General features: G+C 31.7%; 1 protein-coding gene and 1 pseudogene across 3 annotated transcripts in view; both read left to right on the forward strand.

The window, feature by feature from the left end:
- LOC145255668 (RNA-binding protein Musashi homolog 2-like) overlaps positions 1-20,000 on the forward strand; it is a 709,158-nt gene that overhangs the window by 426,018 nt on the left and 263,140 nt on the right. For all 3 annotated transcript variants that reach the window (XM_080114227.1, XM_080114229.1, XM_080114228.1), the window contains one exon: positions 15,594-15,642. In XM_080114227.1, coding sequence (XP_079970353.1) covers positions 15,594-15,642 — 49 coding nt within the window. The remainder of the gene's footprint in view (positions 1-15,593; positions 15,643-20,000) is intronic.
- On the forward strand, positions 3,334-3,450 carry LOC145255880 (5S ribosomal RNA; annotated as a pseudogene).

Here is a 20,000-nt window from a genome sequence, read left to right on the forward strand (position 1 = left end):
AAACAAGTTTGACAGAAGGGAAGTTATTGATTGATTTTCGTGCTGCCACCAAAATATTGTATTATAATTTAAGCTATCATGCATAAAACATGTTTTGAGCAATTTCATTTTTTTTTTTTCTTCTTCCGTTGAAGAACCTTATAGATAAACTAGTGGAGCATTTGTATCCTGTTGGAGCAGTATTTGTTATAATATTAAATGAAAGATTAGGAATAAAAGTTATATATATATATATATATATATATATATATATATATATATATAACTTTATTATATCCTCAGGACGATAAGGAAAATGAAGGGCAAAAAATAAAAAAATAAACCTTTTTAGGCCTTAGCATTTCGAAGCTAAATGCTTCTCTTCATTTCCTTATTTTCCCCTTTTACATTCCCTTATTGTAATGATGATATAATAAAGTTATATATAGTTTTTTTTTATTCCTCATCTTTCATTTAATATATTTGTTTGCTCCTCTTAATAGTGTTGAGCATTTCTTATTTTGATAAGTTTTGCAGTCAGCTCTTTAAGAAACTCGTTTCTTATCATTGAGCACTTTCAGTTGAAATAAAGTCGGTCAATTTAGCTCACATGTGCAGCTCATCATATAATGATTAGATCATTCTGACAGACGTTAAAAACATTAAAAAAAAATGAATAAATGTTAATCGTAACACCCTGCACTGATGATTTCCGAGAGGATGAAACATTAGTGTCTGTAGATACTTAATAATTATTATAGTATATAATTATATATAATTCATTGGTTGCTTCACCTTTGCAAAATATTAACCTGGTGTTATATATGTTCCACCATGTAAAAAAAAAAAATCAACGGTTAGAAACCAGTAGAGTGTGGCGAACCGAGTTAATTCTTATTTCTTTGAACTGTATATCACTTCGAAAATCAAGAGCTTCTTTAATCACTCTACAAAGATCTAGACGGGTTTTGCTACAGAATTTTTTAAAACTCAATAGCATGCCCCCATGTAAAAAAAAAAAAAAAAAAAAGTTGTGAACCAATCTCTGGTCCCCTCCCCCTCGCCAGTCTTTCACGATAAACACCCGTCTGGCTGAAACCACTGTCAATAATTTTCCCCACTCTTTATCTGTGCCTAAATCAAAACGTAGATTCCATGAACAAAGCTTCTTTCTTAGAAGTGCACCCCTGTGGAACTCTCTGCCGTTTGCCTGTTTCCCACCTGACTTCAACTTGGATGTTTTCAAGTCCAACATAAACAAATTCCTGATGAACCGCCCTTTTAAATAAGACACTTTATCAAATCTCCAATACTAACGATTACTACGATACTATCTCATTGATTACTGTACACGCAATAACCCTTATCCCCGAATGGCTTCCGGGCCTTGATAAGTGGTGACTACCATGTAAAAAAAAAACAAAAAAACACGAGGCTGAATTTTGTGGAGGGGGGGGGGACACTCACGGTGAGAACAGTAGTCCGGTGATACAAATTATCAATCCTCTTTATAAAAAAAAAAAAAAAAAAATCTTGAACGAACTGAAATTTAATATCTGGAAATGTTGGTTGGCTGCCAATCAATCTGCCGACTTGAGTTACGCAAGAAACTGAATAGGATGACGTATGGATTATTGGGAGGCGTCTATCATATTTGAGTCCGCCATATGTAATGGAGGTAGAGTGAAATTTGAGTTTAAAAAAAAAATGCTTAACTTATCTATGGATTCACAGAAATTCCATTATCAGTAATTTTCTTGCTTAGAAATGCATTTCCTTTGAAAGAAGGATTCTTTAATATTTTTACACGATTATTTCAAAATTTCTTCGTTAATAAAGAATTCTTTGCGTTCGTTAGGTGTTTATAATTTCGTTTAACGAATATATGGACACGTATACGTTATTCAGATTCTTCAAACGACTGTTATCATCATCTCAGAGTTAGTTGATGTAACCTCTGACGTTCTTCAGGTGTATCATGTCGAACTCTAGAATCTTTTTGTCGACCTCGGGCATCTGCACAAAATTTTGAATGGAACCTTTTATTTAATACCCGTGGCATAGTGGATAACGTACGTGGTAAAATTCAGTCGTAAAGTTACTTTTCGGGGGGGGGGGGTGAAGTTTCAATCCTCAGTGCAGGTGACACTCAAAATATGATTGCAAATTACTGTAGATTTCTACCAAGTCATGGCTGACGGAACAAGAGTATGCTACCCCTTTCGATTAGATAAAGGTTCTGTTTGAAAATCTGAAGGTTTCCCCGAGTCTGACAGGATATATTTGAAGAAGAGATTCCGTCAACCAAAATGTCATAAAAATAAAGCTCAAAATGAGAACAGTAATCCAAAAAATCCCAATATAAATAATCAACCCACATCTAAAAATTCTGAAATGAATATAGGCTACTTTGGACATTAATTTATAAAAGTCGTCCAAAACATGTCAGCATGTAAAGCAGACATCAAACAACTGCTGTTGCTGTTTGATTGTTGAGCATCATTCATTTATTTTGAATGGATTAGATGATTATTGTTGGCATTCGTTTTCCCGATATCTTTCTAGTTAGAATTCTTTCCAGGAAGATATCGGAGTACTTACAAAATGGACCACGTGAAGGTTGCTGACATCCCTAAGTGAGTGTTTCTGTGAAATGAATTGGATCCGAACACCCAGATTGTTAGTCAATGTCATTAACCACTTAGCCACCATCATATCCCCGCTGCTGAAAATTATGATGATCAACTCTGGTTTGGTTGCTTTATTTTAGGACATATCAACCGTTTTCAGGTTATTTAATGACGAATGCAGTAATTTTGGAAAAAGATTTTTATGATTCAAGTTCTTTATATCTGCACTGAGAATTGAACCTTCAACCTCCAGAAAAGTGTAACTTTACAACTGAATTTTATCAAGTGCTTTATCCACTATGCCACGGGTATTAAGTAAAAGGTTTCATTCAAAATTCTGTGCAGATTCCTGAGTTCGATATGATTTATTCATGATGTTTGATTAGGTTGTTTTGTAGAGAGAAATTCTTGTTTTTGTCTTTGTAGAACATGATTGCGTTTTGCAAAGAGGAACGGATAAAACAATAAAATTAATTATGTTTGGTGCGTTTAAGTCAAGAAGCCGATAACTTCAGACAGCCATATCTGGTAGCACTAGGATGATTGACTCTGCTGTTTAATACTGTAGAAATCCCTCTCCTTACTAAATCACATTAACATCGGTGTCACCCTCAGCTTCGATGGTGTCAACAAGATAACAAAAATACTCAATAACCTCGATAGCTCTGCCATTCGCGTATATTTTCCCCACATTTGAGCTTTCTTACACATGCGTATATCTTATATATACAGCATAATCACGTTGACACACCGGTTCCCGCTGGATCACCGAAGTTAAACAACGTTGAACCTGATCAGTACTAAATGGGTGACCATTTGGGATTTCCAGGTGCTGTATGTGCTCTCCGCTTATTCCAGCATCGTTTCCAGTCATCCTGGACTTCTCCTTGTCACTGGACTAAAACTGTGCTGAATCAGGTGTGGTTGAAGATTGTGCAACCCTTGCCTCACAATTACATGTATAGCTAGCCCTACAGGAGGTATCCTTTGTCTTTCGGGACTGAATGGAAACATCGACAGTGTAACGTTATTATTATTCTTCATATGGTGTCATTACATTTTAACACGCGGACCCAACTCATTGTCTGAGACAGTCACAAGAAAATAAAGAAAAGGAAGGAAATTTGACTAGGCATTTTTTTTTTTTTTTTCAGTTTTAACAAAAGGCATTTATTACCGGTACTTTCTAAAAACGCATTGCATATTGTTTTTAAAAGTTACTTCTTTCGCCATGTAGTTAATAAAACCCTGCCATTTCGACATGTGCTTAAAAGGCTTTTATGCCATCATAGGGCCACACGTCCATCCAATGCTGGCAAGCACTTTTTTTTCTACTTCTTGCCAAGTGTTACACTTTTCTTTCTTTTTTCTCTTTACTATTTTTCATTTTTTTTTCTTTTTTCTCTTTATTATTTTTCATTTTTTTTCTTTTTTCTCTTTATTATTTTTCATTTTTTTTCTTTTTTCTCTTTATTATTTTTCTTTTTTTTTTCTTTTTTCTCTTTATTATTTTTCTTTTTTTTTTCTTTTTTCTCTTTATTATTTTTCTTTTTTTTTCTTTTTTCTCCACTGTGACATCACATTGCACACCGGCTTGGTCATTTGCATATGAGTAATGCAGCTGCTGCTCTTAGCAGCTCTTACAACATGCACAAAAAAATGAATTGTTTCCTTGGTTTCCACAAACTGAGCATGGAAACTTGCATCTTCCTGCATATATCTGCAAAATAAAAAAAAAAGAAGCAAAACTTCTGAATAGTCTCACCATCCCAATATAATGTAACAAAAAATATATACAAATACAGAATATATATATATTCAGTATTCGTATGTATTTTTTCCAAGAAACGTATTCACCATTTTGCATGTTTTCTTTAGTAAAGACACGACAGTCAAAATAAACAAAAACCAAAAAAAAAAGACCTAATAATTTAAGAAACCGTTCGACGCCTCCATTCTGTCTTGAAAGACAAAGGATACCCCCTGTAAGGGCAGCAGTTGCGCAATTTCCAACTACACCTCCCTTGAACCGGCATTGTTTGAGCCCAGTGGCAAGAAGTCGTCAATGACAACTGGGAACAATGCCGAGATAAGTGGAGAGCACATACAGCACTTTGAATTCCCAAATGGGCGCCCATTTTTGTATTGACCAGGTTCAACGTTGCTTAACTTGGGTGATCTAACAGGAACCGGTGTGCCAACATGATTATTTATACGCTTTAAAGTTTTTTTTTTTTTATTATTATTCAATTTTTACCCCAAAACAAGGCCCAATGTCACTTTGAAGTAGGGGGCTACTATCGGGGACCTAAGTTGCAGGGGTATTATGAAGGGAGATGAGTAGCAAGATGTCTGTTCACATTACACTTGAACTTCTGCATGTCAGTACAGTTAGGAAAGCAGAATCCCGGAAGGGAGTTCCAAAGTCTAGCACTTCTGGGGAAGAAACTATTGGAGTAGAAGGCCTTCTTACACCTAGGGATCTCTACTGTGAAGGGGTGGGATTTTGCTGCTTATCGGGTTTGTTGGGGGTATTCATATCTAGGGGGTACAAGTGCTTGTAGTTAGTCAGAGCATTCACCATTAAAGTACTTGTAGAACGCTTACAAATACCACACAAGAAAAATTGATATGAAACAGAAAATTCTTAACTCAAGACTGACAAGAAATTTTTTTTTAAAAACTTGGTGAAAATTTAGTGGCATTTAAATTGCAGTTTATTAAAGAATTTGCGCGGAAGGAAACCAATTCGAATAAACAAAGCAGAAGTTCAATAAAAAATGAACACAATAAAAATGACTACAAGCGAAATAATTTTTCTATAATGACTTTTTAATTACAAGAAACGCTAAACAATTCAGTTAAAAGGATTAACTAAAAGTAATTACAAGAATGCAATACACTTTGCTAAAAAAAATTTGTACAAAATTTATGTGTTTTTAAATTAAACAAGTTTAAAATAATCAAATTATCTTTTAATTCTTTCGAGATTAGCGCAGTGCGCACATACTCAGATTTAATGTTAATGACTTAGTGAACTTGATCTTGTCTGGCACAAGGTCATCAGAATAGTGGAGCTTTACAAATGATGGGGTATGATAAATCTGCAATAACTATATAATTTTATACTAAAAAATTTAAGTTTTGGATGGTGAATGTTTTATTGTCTGCTAAGTTTTGTAACTTGTAAGTTATATATAATAGATTTTTTTCCTTGTCTGTTTCTCTTTCTCTCTCTATCAATTTTTCCCCTCTCTCTTTTTTCTCTTCCTCTGTATATATATCGCCCTCCCTCTTTTCCTCTTTCTCTTCACCTCATTTCTCTGTCTCTCCCTCTCGGTCCCTCTCCCTCTCGGTCCCTCTCCCTCTCGGTCCCTCTCCCTCTCGGTCCCTCTCCCTCTCGGTCCCTCTCCCTCTCGGTCCCCCTCCCTCGCGTTCCCCCTCCCTCGCGTTCCCCCTCCCTCGCGTTCCCCCTCCCTCGCGTTCCCCCTCCCTCTCATTTCTCCGTATCTCCCTCTCGTTCCCTCTCCCTCTCATTTCTCCGTATCTCCCTCTCGTTCCCTCTCCCTCTCATTTCTCCGTATCTCCCTCTCGTTCCCTCTCCCTCTCGGTATACATTTCTCCCTCTTTCTAGATATGACCTAGCTCAGAATATGTGAAAGTAAAGAATAGTAATATTTAAAAAAAAAAGAAAAAGGTAGAAAAATAACGTTTCTTGCTTGTGGTTCCAATCGTTTGTTGAGTATTTGATGTTTTGTACCCCCTTTTTATTCTCTGTTAGAAATTAACTAAATTCATTATCAGTCATCAGAATAATTCAAATAATCAATCGTCTTTTGTAAATTTTCTAAAAATAATGTGTAAGTCACGTAGAAACGAGAAGCACACGTACACGCAAATAAGCGAGAAGTTGCAGTAACTTATTCATGTAACGCTGTATGGAATGCTTAGTGGTCGCTATGAATGCTTGGTGATCGCTATGAATGCTTGGTGGTCGCTATGAATGCTTGGTGGTCGCTATGAATGCTTGGTGGTCGCTATGAATGCTTGGTGGTCGCTATGAATGCTTGGTGGTCGCTATGAATGCATTGGAGTTTTTTGTAAAGTAATACGTTCATGAAAAAATTAAAAAGTTCATACACACGATTTTGTATGGCAAAACATTAACTGATTCATTACTAGTGTTTAGTATAGATAATTTTAATTTACTTGTTCAATTTTTGAAGAGGGGCTACCATAAACAGATTTTTCTCTTCTGTTATTCTGTCTGTTACCTAGTTTAAAAATTTTAGTATAATTCTAAAAAGATGTTTAATTCAATTTTTTCGAATCTTTTGATGCTTCTTGTGGAATCTTCTGGAATCTTTTGGAATCTTGTATATAAAAAAAATTCCAGTTGTCGTTTGCAACTCGATCGTATAAGATTCAATATTTCTGGTCAATGTAACCTTTGACCTTCCTCAGGTGTATTATGTCAAACTCAGGAATCTTTCTGTCGAACGTGAGAATCTACATGGAATTTTCAACAGAATCCTTTATTTAATCCACGGGGGTAGCATGCTCTTGTTCCATCAGACATGACTTGGTAGAAGTCCTAAGTTATTTTTGAGTGTCGCCCACACTGAGGATTGAACCTTCAACCTTAGAAAGGAGTAACTTACAACTGAATTTTACCAAGTACTTTATCCATGGGTTCTTGAGGATATTTGTTCAAAATTCTGGGCTGATTTCCGCGTTTAACTGAGAGAGATTCCCGGGTTTGACAGAGAGATTCCTAAGTTTGCTAAGGTACACCTGAAGAAGGTCGAAAATTACACCAATTGAAATGTGAAAATAACACTCAAGATGAGAACAGTAGTCGGAAGAATCCAAATAATACGAATAATCAACTCTCATCTCCAAAATTCAGAAACAGATTTAAGTTTTAGACAGGGAAACCTTTCTGACAGTTTCCTGACAATTCTTAAAATTCCTCGTCTTTCGACAGCTGGAAATTATAAGTTTTTTTTTTTGTTTTTTTTCTTTAATTTTTTTTTCTTTTTTTTTTTCCACAACTCTTGAGTGCCGAGGAACTATAGAAAATCACTCCAAAGAAGAAGAAAAACTCATTTTTATACTTGCGTATCAGCTGATATTATTATAATGCTTTCTCGGCTATATAACACCTTTCCTTCGTTCGAAGCGTGCACCTCCTCTCTGGCGTAACCCGATGCACGTATCCGTCACATGGCGAATAGTCTCATCCCACTTCCTGCTTTTAAAATCTTGCTCAGCATGCCGCCCTTGCAAGACGGTGAGGCACAATGAAAGCTCCCTAGAATGGTAACCCGGCCTTTTGGAAGCCCCATCTCCCCGACCGTTACCTACGACTATCCCCTTACCATTTTCCGCTTTTAAGAGCATCATGCTACTTATAAATTAGCTTGAGGTTAGATAAGCTTATCAGCTGGAGATACGATAGGCTAGGAGAGATACTCGGTGTTGCCCGAAAGAATGGCAACTAATTTATTTTTTTATTAAGAACAAGTTAAAATGATTAACTATTTTTTTTTCAATTGCTCTAGACAAGGCGTAAAGCCACTGGATGTAGCACTGCTTCAATGTCAAGAGCTAGCAAACGATAAGATGGACAGATTATGACCCAGAAAACGGCAATTCTTATCCCTTTGTTGAAAATATAACATGAAATATGAGGACTCCCTCCCTATCTCTACTCTCCCTCTCTCTCTCTCATTTTTCTCTCTCCCGTGATTCTTTTTCTCTCTCCCTCTCCCCATTTTTCTTTCTCTATCTCTCTCCCCATTTTTCTTTCTCTATCTCTCTCCCCATTTTTCTTTTTCTATCTCTCTCCCCATTTTTCTTTTTCTATCTCTCTCCCCATTTTTCTTTTTCTATCTCTCTCCCCATTTTTCTTTTTCTATCTCTCTCCCCATTTTTCTTTTTCTATCTCTCTCCCCATTTTTCTTTTTCTATCTCTCTCCCCATTTTTCTTTTTCTATCTCTCTCCCCATTTTTCTTTTTCTATCTCTCTCCCCATTTTTCTTTTTCTATCTCTCTCCCCATTTTTCTTTTTCTATCTCTCTCCCCATTTTTCTTTTTCAATCTCTCTCCCCATTTTTCTTTTTCAATCTCTCTCCCCATTTTTCTTTTTCAATCTCTCTCCCCATTTTTCTTTTTCAATCTCTCTCCCCATTTTTCTTTTTCAATCTCTCTCCCCATTTTTCTTTTTCAATCTCTCTCCCCATTTTTCTTTTTCAATCTCTCTCCCCATTTTTCTTTTTCAATCTCTCTCCCCATTTTTCTTTTTCAATCTCTCTCCCCATTTTTCTTTTACTATCTCTCTCCCCATTTTTCTTTTTCTATCTCTCTCCCCATTTTTCTTTTTCTATCTCTCTCCCCATTTTTCTTTTTCTATCTCTCTCCCCATTTTTCTTTTTCTATCTCTCTCCCCATTTTTCTTTTTCTATCTCTCTCCCCATTTTTCTTTTTCTATCTCTCTCCCCATTTTTCTTTTTCTATCTCTCTCCCCATTTTTCTTTTTCTATCTCTCTCCCCATTTTTCTTTTTCTATCTCTCTCCCCATTTTTCTTTTTCTATCTCTCTCCCCATTTTTCTTTTTCTATCTCTCTCCCCATTTTTCTTTTTCTATCTCTCTCCCCATTTTTCTTTTTCTATCTCTCTCCCCATTTTTCTTTTTCTATCTCTCTCCCCATTTTTCTTTTTCTATCTCTCTCCCCATTTTTCTTTTTCTATCTCTCTCCCCATTTTTCTTTTTCTATCTCTCTCCCCATTTTTCTTTTTCTATCTCTCTCCCCATTTTTCTTTTTCTATCTCTCTCCCCATTTTTCTTTTTCTATCTCTCTCCCCATTTTTCTTTTTCTATCTCTCTCCCCATTTTTCTTTTTCTATCTCTCTCCCCATTTTTCTTTTTCTATCTCTCTCCCCATTTTTCTTTTTCTATCTCTCTCCCCATTTTTCTTTTTCTATCTCTCTCCCCATTTTTCTTTTTCTATCTCTCCCATCTCTCAAAAATGTTAAGAACTAAGAGATATTTTTCTCCTGGTCTATCAAAAAGCGAAAGGAATTCTTTTCTTTAATTTATGACCAGTTGATAAATTTAGGCCTCCCTTTTTTTGCTCATTAAAATTAAATTTGCATACGTGATTGTTATGTCTTAAAACCCTCCATCCCGGCAACGCCGTGTAGATACGATGTTTATATAACAATTCTCATAAATTATGCAGTTTCTTGGAATAAAATTAGTTTTTTCGTTTCTTTTCTTTTCTTTTTTTATCTTAATTGCTTTGGATTTGCAACAACTTCGACGTAATAGTTGTTTTGATCAGCCGCAAACTAGAGACTCCTTTCGGAAGCTTGGCATTGCTGCGATTTGGGACAATAATATAGATTGATGCCAGACAGCATGAATTAAAAAAAAAAAATTGTACATCTCTAGTTTTACTATAATACTAGCAGTTCAACCCGGCTTTGCTCGGGCCTTATGTACTGTTCGTAACTTTATGTGCACACTATATATATATATATATATATATATATATATATAAAGTGAACGTGTGTGTGTGTCTGTACATTTCCCTACACAATAACTCTGTCGATTTTTAGTCTACAGACTCGAAATTTGATATACAGCGTACCGAGATTTGGGAAAATCGATGTGATCGGTTTTTGGCCAGAAATTTGGTGATAAAGGGGTCAAAGTTCAACGATTTGACCTTTGAGAACTCTACCAAACTCCTCCGACAATTTTGGGTCTATACACTTGAAATTTTAGATATAGGTTCCTTGGGCATGGATCTAACTTAATGACTTGAGTTGAGCCCAAAACAGTAAGTCTTAAGGGGTTATAATAGGGGTCAAAGTTTTAAAAAATTGACCGCTGTTTTTTTTTTGCTCAACATACACCTCCAAATACCCGGGCAACGCCGGGCACCCATGTTAGTAGATATATATAATTAAAAATTAAAAAGTTTGACTCGTGTCCAGGTAACCTACATCTAAAATTTCAAGTGTTTAGACCCAAAATTGGCGGAGTAGTTTGGTAGAGTTTTCCAAGGTCAAATCGTTGAACTTTGACCCATTGACAGCCAAATTTCTGGACGAAAACTGATTAAAAAGATTTTCCCAAATCTCAATACACCTTATGTAAAAATCTCGAGTCTGTAGACTGTTACTTTTATAGATATATAGGTAAAAGGAACTTCGTGTGTGTTTGTGAGAGTTCGTTCCCTATGGACTCGAAAACGATTGGGCTGATTTTTAATAAATTTCAACTGAGGGTACATTATGTGTCTGGCAGTGTTCTTGGCAGTCTTGGATAAGAATCGAAAAGCAAAATAGTCCAATGAAAAAAGGATCAGGCGATTTCGACCAAAGTTAACACCTTACACAGCCTAACATCACAAGTGCATTTGAGAAGTTTTATTAGCACACAAGCTGAAAGGCCCGACATATAAAATCAACAGTAGTTTCTTTGATATCTGCATCAACTCCATAACATGCCTGGATATGCCAGCTACTAGGGCACCAATTCTTAACCTTTCCTCCATCATTGACACCCACCCCTCGGCTTATGTGTTTCTCCATTTGCCCCATATTTCCTTACAAAAACAATCCATAGCCATCATAAAATGAAAGAAAACAAGGTCAAAAAGAACCTTTTTATTGTTTGGGATTTTAGGTTTTGTAGACATTCGTATTATTACAAGAAATAGATATGATACAATCTAGAAAGAAATAATTATTTTAAAATTATCAGGTACTTCAATTATTTACCCCCGACTGTATAATTTTTTACTACTTAGGGGTAAATTTACCTCTGGTGGAGAATCTCTATATTAGGGTGCCTAGAAGACCCAGTTTGAGTTCGTAAGAAGTGACTTCACTGCCGCTCCAGTAGTTATCTCACTGCTGATGCAATTCTCTTGTCTCTGCTTTATCATTATTTCTATTGCAAGTGCTCGTCTGAGCTCAAATTTACGGCCCTCCCTCGCCAAACTTTCATGAAAAACACTCGTCTAGCTGAAACCGCTGTCAATAATTTTCCTCACCTTTTATCTGTGCCTAAACAAAAAAGCAGATTTCATGAACAAAGCTTTCTTGGAACTGCACGTCTGTGGAACACCCTTACGTTTGCCTGTTTTCCATCTGACTACAATTTGGTTATCTTCAAGTCCAACGTAAACAAATTCTTGAGGAACCGCCCCCTTTAGTAATCCAATTTACCAAATTTCCGCTATTCACGATTATATTATCCCACTGACTACTGCACACTCAGTAACCTTTATCCTCCAGTGGCCTCTGGGCCTTGATAAGTGGTAACCCCTATGTACAAAAAAAAAAACAAAAACAAAAAAAACTATGGATTGACTGGTGCTATTCACTTTACAGTCCGAGACACTCAAAACACTCCAAATACTAAAACGACAAAAAGTAACTAACCAAAAGTGAATAAATAAGCCGAAAGCAATGCTGGGGTAAACAGAGAACAATCTGGTGTTATTTTCTCCTCCTAGATTAGTTGCCCAGGAGGTGGGGGGTTGAAATGTGGTATTTCTATTAATTACTTTACCCAAGTTTTCTTGGAAGATTAAATCTGGACAGTATTGGGAGATGTGCACAGAACAGGAGACTTCGTTGGTTTGGTCACAATGAAAGAATGGATGAGAATTCTTGCTTAAGCAGATGTAGAACAGTTGAGGTAGCAGAGTCAGTTTGCAGAGGAAGGCCAAAGAAAACATTAAGTAAGTGTTAAGGATGGATATAAGAAAGTGAGATTAATAATGACTTGGCCAGAGATAGTGGTTTGGAAGTTAAGTTCTTAAAATCCATGCCATCATGTGAAATTGGCGTAGTTTCAAGTATAATTTTGTAAATTTAAAAGAATGTTAATTTTTTTAATGTAAAATCCATAATTTTTCACATAAGTTTGTTATTTTTAATTTAATTTTGTATCATTTTTGTTTAATGCGTAAAAATTGTAAATATTTTTTCGTTTGACAAATTTGAGATTTAATGACATGTATAAAACATAACGTTAAATTCATAAAAAATACATAACGCTAAATTCATAAAAAATACATAACGCTAAATTCATAAAAAATACATAACGCTAAATTCATTAAAAAATACATAACGTTAAATTCATAAAAAATACATAACGTTAAATTCATAAAAAATACATAACGTTAAATTCATAAAAAATACATAACGTTAAATTCATAAAAAATACATAACGTTAAATTCATAAAAAATACATAACGTTAAATTCATAAAAAATACATAACGTTAAATTCATAAAAAATACATAACGTAAAATTCATAAAAAATACATAACGTAAAATTCATAAAAAATACATAACGTAAAATTCATAAAAAATACATAACGTAAAATTCATAAAAAATACATAACGTAAAATTCATAAAAAATACATAACGTAAAATTCATAAAAAATACATAACGTAAAATTCATAAAAAATACATAACGTAAAATTCATAAAAAATACATAACGTAAAATTCATAAAAAATACATAACGTAAAATTCATAAAAAATACATAACGTAAAATTCATAAAAAATACATAACGTAAAATTCATAAAAAATACATAACGTAAAATTCATAAAAAATACATAACGTAAAATTCATAAAAAATACATAACGTAAAATTCATAAAAAATACATAACGTAAAATTCATAAAAAATACATAACGTAAAATTCATAAAAAATACATAACGTAAAATTCATAAAAAATACATAACGTAAAATTCATAAAAAATACATAACGTAAAATTCATAAAAAATACATAACGTAAAATTCATAAAAAATACATAACGTAAAATTCATAAAAAATACATAACGTAAAATTCATAAAAAATACATAACGTAAAATTCATAAAAAATACATAACGTAAAATTCATAAAAAATACATAACGTAAAATTCATAAAAAATGCATAACGTTAAATGTATATTTTAAAAAGTGTAAAATTCCTAATTTTGTTTTAAAACTATAAAATTTATTAAAAAGTATAAAATTTATTAAATTTATTAAAAAGTATAAAATTTATTAAATTTATTAAAAAGTATAAAATTTATTAAATTTATTAAAAAGTATAAAATTTATTAAATTTATTAAAAAGTATAAAATTTATTAAATTTATTAAAAAGTATAAAATTTATTAAATTTATTAAAAAGTATAAAATTTATTAAATTTATTAAAAAGTATAAAATTTATTAAATTTATTAAAAAGTATAAAATTTATATTAGATTTATTAAAAAGTATAAAATTTATATTAGATTTATTAAAAAGTATAAAATTTATATTAGATTTATTAAAAAGTTTAAAATTTATATTAGATTTATTAAAAAGTATAAAATTTATATTAGATTTATTAAAAAGTATAAAATTTATATTAGATTTATTAAAAAGTATAAAATTTATATTAGATTTATTAAAAAGTATAAAATTTATATTAGATTTATTAAAAAGTATAAAATTTATATTAGATTTATTAAAAAGTATAAAATTTATATTAGATTTATTAAAAAGTATAAAATTTATATTAGATTTAGTAAAAAGTATAAAATTTATATTAGATTTAGTAAAAAGTATAAAATTTATATTAGATTTAGTAAAAAGTATAAAATTTATATTAGATTTAGTAAAAAGTATAAAATTTATATTAGATTTAGTAAAAAGTATAAAATTTATATTAGATTTAGTAAAAAGTATAAAATTTATATTAGATTTAGTAAAAAGTATAAAATTTATATTAGATTTAGTAAAAAGTATAAAATTTATATTAAATTTATTAAAAAAGTATAAAATTTATATTAGATTTATTAAAAAAGTATAAAATTCATATTAGATTTATTAAAAAGTATAAAATTTATATTAGATTTATTAAAAAGTATAAAATTTATATTAGATTTATTAAAAAGTATAAAATTTATATTAGATTTATTAAAAAGTATAAAATTTATATTAGATTTATTAAAAAGTATAAAATTTATATTAGATTTATTAAAAAGTATAAAATTTATATTAGATTTATTAAAAAGTATAAAATTTATATTAGATTTATTAAAAAGTATAAAATTTATATTAGATTTATTAAAAAGTATAAAATTTATATTAGATTTATTAAAAAGTATAAAATTTATATTAGATTTATTAAAAAGTATAAAATTTATATTAGATTTATTAAAAAGTATAAAATTTATATTAGATTTATTAAAAAGTATAAAATTTATATTAGATTTATTAAAAAGTATAAAATTTATATTAGATTTATTAAAAAGTATAAAATTTATATTAGATTTATTAAAAAGTATAAAATTTATATTAGATTTATTAAAAAGTATAAAATTTATATTAGATTTATTAAAAAGTATAAAATTTATATTAGATTTATTTAAAAAAGTATAAAATTTATATTAGATTTATTAAAAAGTATCTAAAAGTTATATGAAAAAATGATAGCAAAAAATATCATTTTTATAAAATTTATATTAATATTTAAAAATTGATTATGTGAAAGTTGTATTAATGTTATGAAAAATATTAAGTTCATAAAATGTTATATAAAATTTATATTAAGTTACAAAAATATAAAATATATAAAGATATGCAAAATTTATATTAAGTCATTTTGTAAATTACGTATTAAATTTTTTTTTTAAATATGTAAAATTTGTATTGAATTTATACATGAAATATGTATAATATGTATTAAATAAAAAAAATATCTAAAAATATGTATTACATTTTTTTTAATTTAAAATATGCATTAAATTTTTAAAAATACATAAACTATGTATTTTTTTTTCTTTAAATATGTAAAATTTACAAAATTCATATGAAATCTCAACTAGTTCAAATGAAAAAAAAAAAATATTCTGAAACATAACTGGTTTATCTCTTAATTTTTATACCATTATTTTGTTTTGTTTTTCCTACAGGTAGAAGATGCAATGCTTATGTTTGATAAAACAACTAACAGACATCGAGGTATGTTATTCCTTTTTGCTTTCTTTGATCTTTTCAAATCCTCATTTTTTTTTTTTTTTTTTTTTTTTTTTTTACCTCCAATTCATCACAAATATGGCACTGCAACAATGGCATTTATCTTTTTATCACCAAAAACAAAACTGAATAAAGAGAGATTTTGGAAATGTTGATTTATTGTTATAAACGTGTAAGTCTAGAATCCCAGTGTTGTGGCAATATAAATCTCAAACTATTTGTCTAGCCGAGATTAATCAAGACGAACACAGTGATATGATTAACAAAAATATGTTATAGAGATATGTCATGATTCTGGGGGCCATAACTGCCACAATCACAACCTAAGGGAGATAACTGTTAACCCCCTAACTAAAGGGAGATAACTGCTACAAGTATAAGCATTATATATATATATATATATATATATATGCCCTTTTAATAAGACAGTAGATACGAGAAGTTTATGTAAACTTCAATCTAAAATAAATATTAATATTTATATATTAATCCCAACCAAATAAAAAGCTCAATATGACGACAATAGGAAGACAATACGATGACAATATGCTTCTTGTGTGTGTGTGTGTGTGTGTATAAATGGGAAAAATTTGTTGATCCAATTATATTTCACCCTTATTTTATGTCAATCCTTTTATCTATAAAGCTCAATGTAAGTTAAATATAGCTACAGAGCTTGTACAAATAAATGACAAAAGAATCTATAGTCCAAATTCCAAAATGTTGTTCATCTTTGTTCCTTTTACCCTTTATTTCTTTCAGCATGTTCAAATGTTCAATTCTTGACAGGACCTGTTTCGTAGTGTAAAAACAATCATACAATTATGTCAACTTTTGAATATTTTTTCCCTGACACGTCAGAAGAATAAGAAATTAATTTTAAAAAGGAAAAAGAATTTCAACATGATTACATAAATAAAAAAAAAATCATATGATTTTATGATATTTACGCCATCTTTAATGTGTGTGTCCATGACAGTTATTCTTTTTTCCGATTTTTCTGGATATCTTTTCCATTCGCCGAGCGGTCTTTTTTTATTTCAGCTGGCATGTTGCATAAAGTGGAGCCCAAAAATTGTTGTTCAGCCATATTCTCCTCAAGCGCTTTCTATTGGTGCATCCAATTATCATCGAAAGCGATTGTTGTTGTTGTTATAAAACATGCCAGCTGAAATTTAAAAAAAATGCTCGGCGAATGGAAAAGATATCCAGAAAAATCGGAAAAATGAATAACTCTGTCATGTTCAATCAGACGTGCTTGATTAATGACTTGCTGCCAGAATATACAAATATGTATACAGTAGAACTCTGGGATACAGTGGCCCTAAGATAGGTTTTTTCAGGTTACAATGTGGAATACGATGTTTTACCGATCCCTGATTACAGTATTTGTCCCACTTTACGGTGTTATTTATAATGTTATGTGATTATATACATGGTTATTATATACTGTACTCTATTTTGTTACTAATTTTTTATGTCGTATCCCGGGGTTCTACTATATATATTTTAAAATATAGTCATATTCCTGGCTGTTTGTTCACAATTTATTTATATATATATCCTCAGTGAGTCATTTGGATCTTATATTTATGAAAAGTACAAACTATTACATAATCAAACATAACTTGAAGATATAAAAATTCCTTACAAAAGAATCACTATAAAACATTTGACTACCTACAACCACTATATGAGATTTCCTACACTCTCTGTGCCTAAATCTAACCAAAGATTCCATCAACAAACCTTCTTTCCCAGAACTACCCACCTTTTTAACATGGTAGCCTTCAAGTCCAATGCAAATAAATTCATGTTGAGCCGTCACCATAAATCAAATTCTACCTAATTTACACCATTAACGATTACTACTCTACCATTCATTAAACCTTATCCTCGAATGGCCTTCGAGCCTTGCTAAGTGGTGGCTCCCAACTAAGAAAAAGATAAAATAAAAACTGTTGGTTTTCTTCCCTCTTGTTTTACATTTTTTGACATCATCTCTCAACCCACCTGTAAATGCCATTGCCCTATTGCTGCACTAAATGCTTACAAAAAAAAAAAATTGATATGAAATGAGAAATCCTTAACACAAGAATAATGTTTGGTTGTGTTTTTTCGTTTTTTTTTTTTTTTTTTTTTTTTTTTTTCAAAACTGTTGAACATTTAATGTCATTAAAATTACAGTTTAATAAAGAATTTGTATGGAAGGGAATCCAATTCAAATAAACAAAACAGCAGTCTAAAAAATAAATAAATAAAAAATGGACACAATAAAAATGACTGAAAGCCAAATAATTTTTCTATGATTTTTTTTTTTTAATTACAACAAACGCTAAGCAATTCAGTTAATGATTAATTGAAAGAATGAAATAGATTTTGCAAAAAAAAAAAAAAAAAAAGAAAAAACACGTATACAAAATTTATGCAACAGGTTAAAACTAATCAAATTATCTTTTAAATTCTTCAATTCAGATTAACGCAATGCTCGCATACTCAGATTTTATGTTATTTTGCTATGGTATGGCATAAGGCCATCAAAGTAGTGCATCTTTAAAAAAAAAAAACGGATAATAAATCGACTAACTTTGTATTCAAAATATAAGTTTTTAATTGTGAAATTTTATTTTTTCTAATTCTTAAAATTATTCATTTTTAAGGTATAAAATAGCTTTTTGGTCTGTCGTGCTTACGTTTAATGAATATTTTTTTGGTCTGTCGTGCTTACGTTTAATGAACATTTGTTCCCCTAAGGTTTTTTTTTTTTCTCATACAGTTTAATAGTACAATATATGTACTGAAATATAGCTTGGTTTTGTGATTGAGTTAAGTTTGCAAAGAATTTTACTATCATTCCGTCCCCTTGAAACTACTCCGCCATTGTTCTGACGCCATAGATCAGATAGTACCTGTCGAACACATGACCTTTCATTTGGGATAGAATCATAGCTTCATCGTCTATTTTGATGTATGTTTTGCAAAGCAGCATCCACCCTAGAAGAAAGTTTCATCAGAGTATCAAATTCGGAAGTGGTCCCCAGTCGTTTGCACATAAAAAATTTGCATTTTATAGAGGGTGGAACAATAAATTTGTCGCTCTAAAAAAACAACACTACAGCTTTATTTTCTACAAACACCAGTGGGAGCTCAGTGAATACTTGGAGGATGGCGGTGATTAGGCTGGCTTTGATGTTGTGGGAGGTCATGTTGGTGATGTTCTTAACGTATGACCAAACGAAGTAGTCTGGCGGGTTCAGGTTGGGGAGGAGGGGGCCAGTTAGAGAAGGGTACAAAGCCGTAGCACTCCTTCTGAAACCAAGCCTGGGTTTCTTTGAACTTGTGGGCTAGCACCGAGTCCTGCTGCCACACCCAGGGTCTGCTAGCAGCCACCTGATTGCACCAGGGGGTCACCACACTCTTCAGCACATCCAGGTACACTTTGGTGTTGACTTTCAAGATAACTTGGAAGATGTGAGGTGGGATGATGTGGCCCTCACTTGAAACCACACCACAGACCTTAACCGTGGCTGGAAACTTCGCTGAGTTTTGCCCTCAAGCTTTGAAACGGCTGGGTTTGCATTTTGAAGGTGTTTACAATGGTCCTGCTGTCATAATTTGGATCGGTAGAGCGCAGGAGTTGTACAGTCTCGCTTGTTGAGCATTGTGTCACTTTAGACATGAGAGAAGGCTTCTACTGCTCTTTTGATTTGTACACAACTGGCCAATTAGTAGATGGTTTGCAACAAAAAAAAAACTGGTTTTCATCAAACGGAAATGGAATCATGTCATCTTTTCTAGGGCATCAATTTTATCGTTCCACTATGTACCTTTAGTCAAGGTAATCCTCTTAATACATCCTAAGATGGAGTACTTCTGCTCTTTTCTGTCTTGACAGAGTACAAAATCGACTATACAATCTAGTGGACGTGGCGGGGGGGGGTGATCTCTTTCCATTCCTACAACCTTTTCACACAGAAAAGATATTACAAGACTGTTGTATCATTATGTTCGTCATAGGTGCTCGACTGAGCTCCAATCCTTGGTTCCACACATGAAACATTTGCAATAAGAACTCATCTAGCTACAACCACTGTAAAGAACTTCTCCCCCCCCCCTTTTTTTTTCTTCCAAAAACTAAAAGGAAATTTCATGAATAATTTTTTTTTTTTCCCTCACAGAAGATATATTACTAGACCCTCTTTATTGTATCATGTTTATCATGTGAAATGAAGCATAATAAAAAAAATTTTCTTCCTAATAACATGCACTAATGTTCCCCAAAAGAAAAAGAATGACATATCGACTTTTCATAATTAGATAATACCTGCAGGGCAATTCGCTGT

The sequence above is a fragment of the Euprymna scolopes genome, chromosome 31 (assembly GCF_053919585.1).
Source record: "Euprymna scolopes isolate OS-2025 chromosome 31, ASM5391958v1, whole genome shotgun sequence".
Taxonomy (NCBI): domain Eukaryota; kingdom Metazoa; phylum Mollusca; class Cephalopoda; order Sepiida; family Sepiolidae; genus Euprymna; species Euprymna scolopes.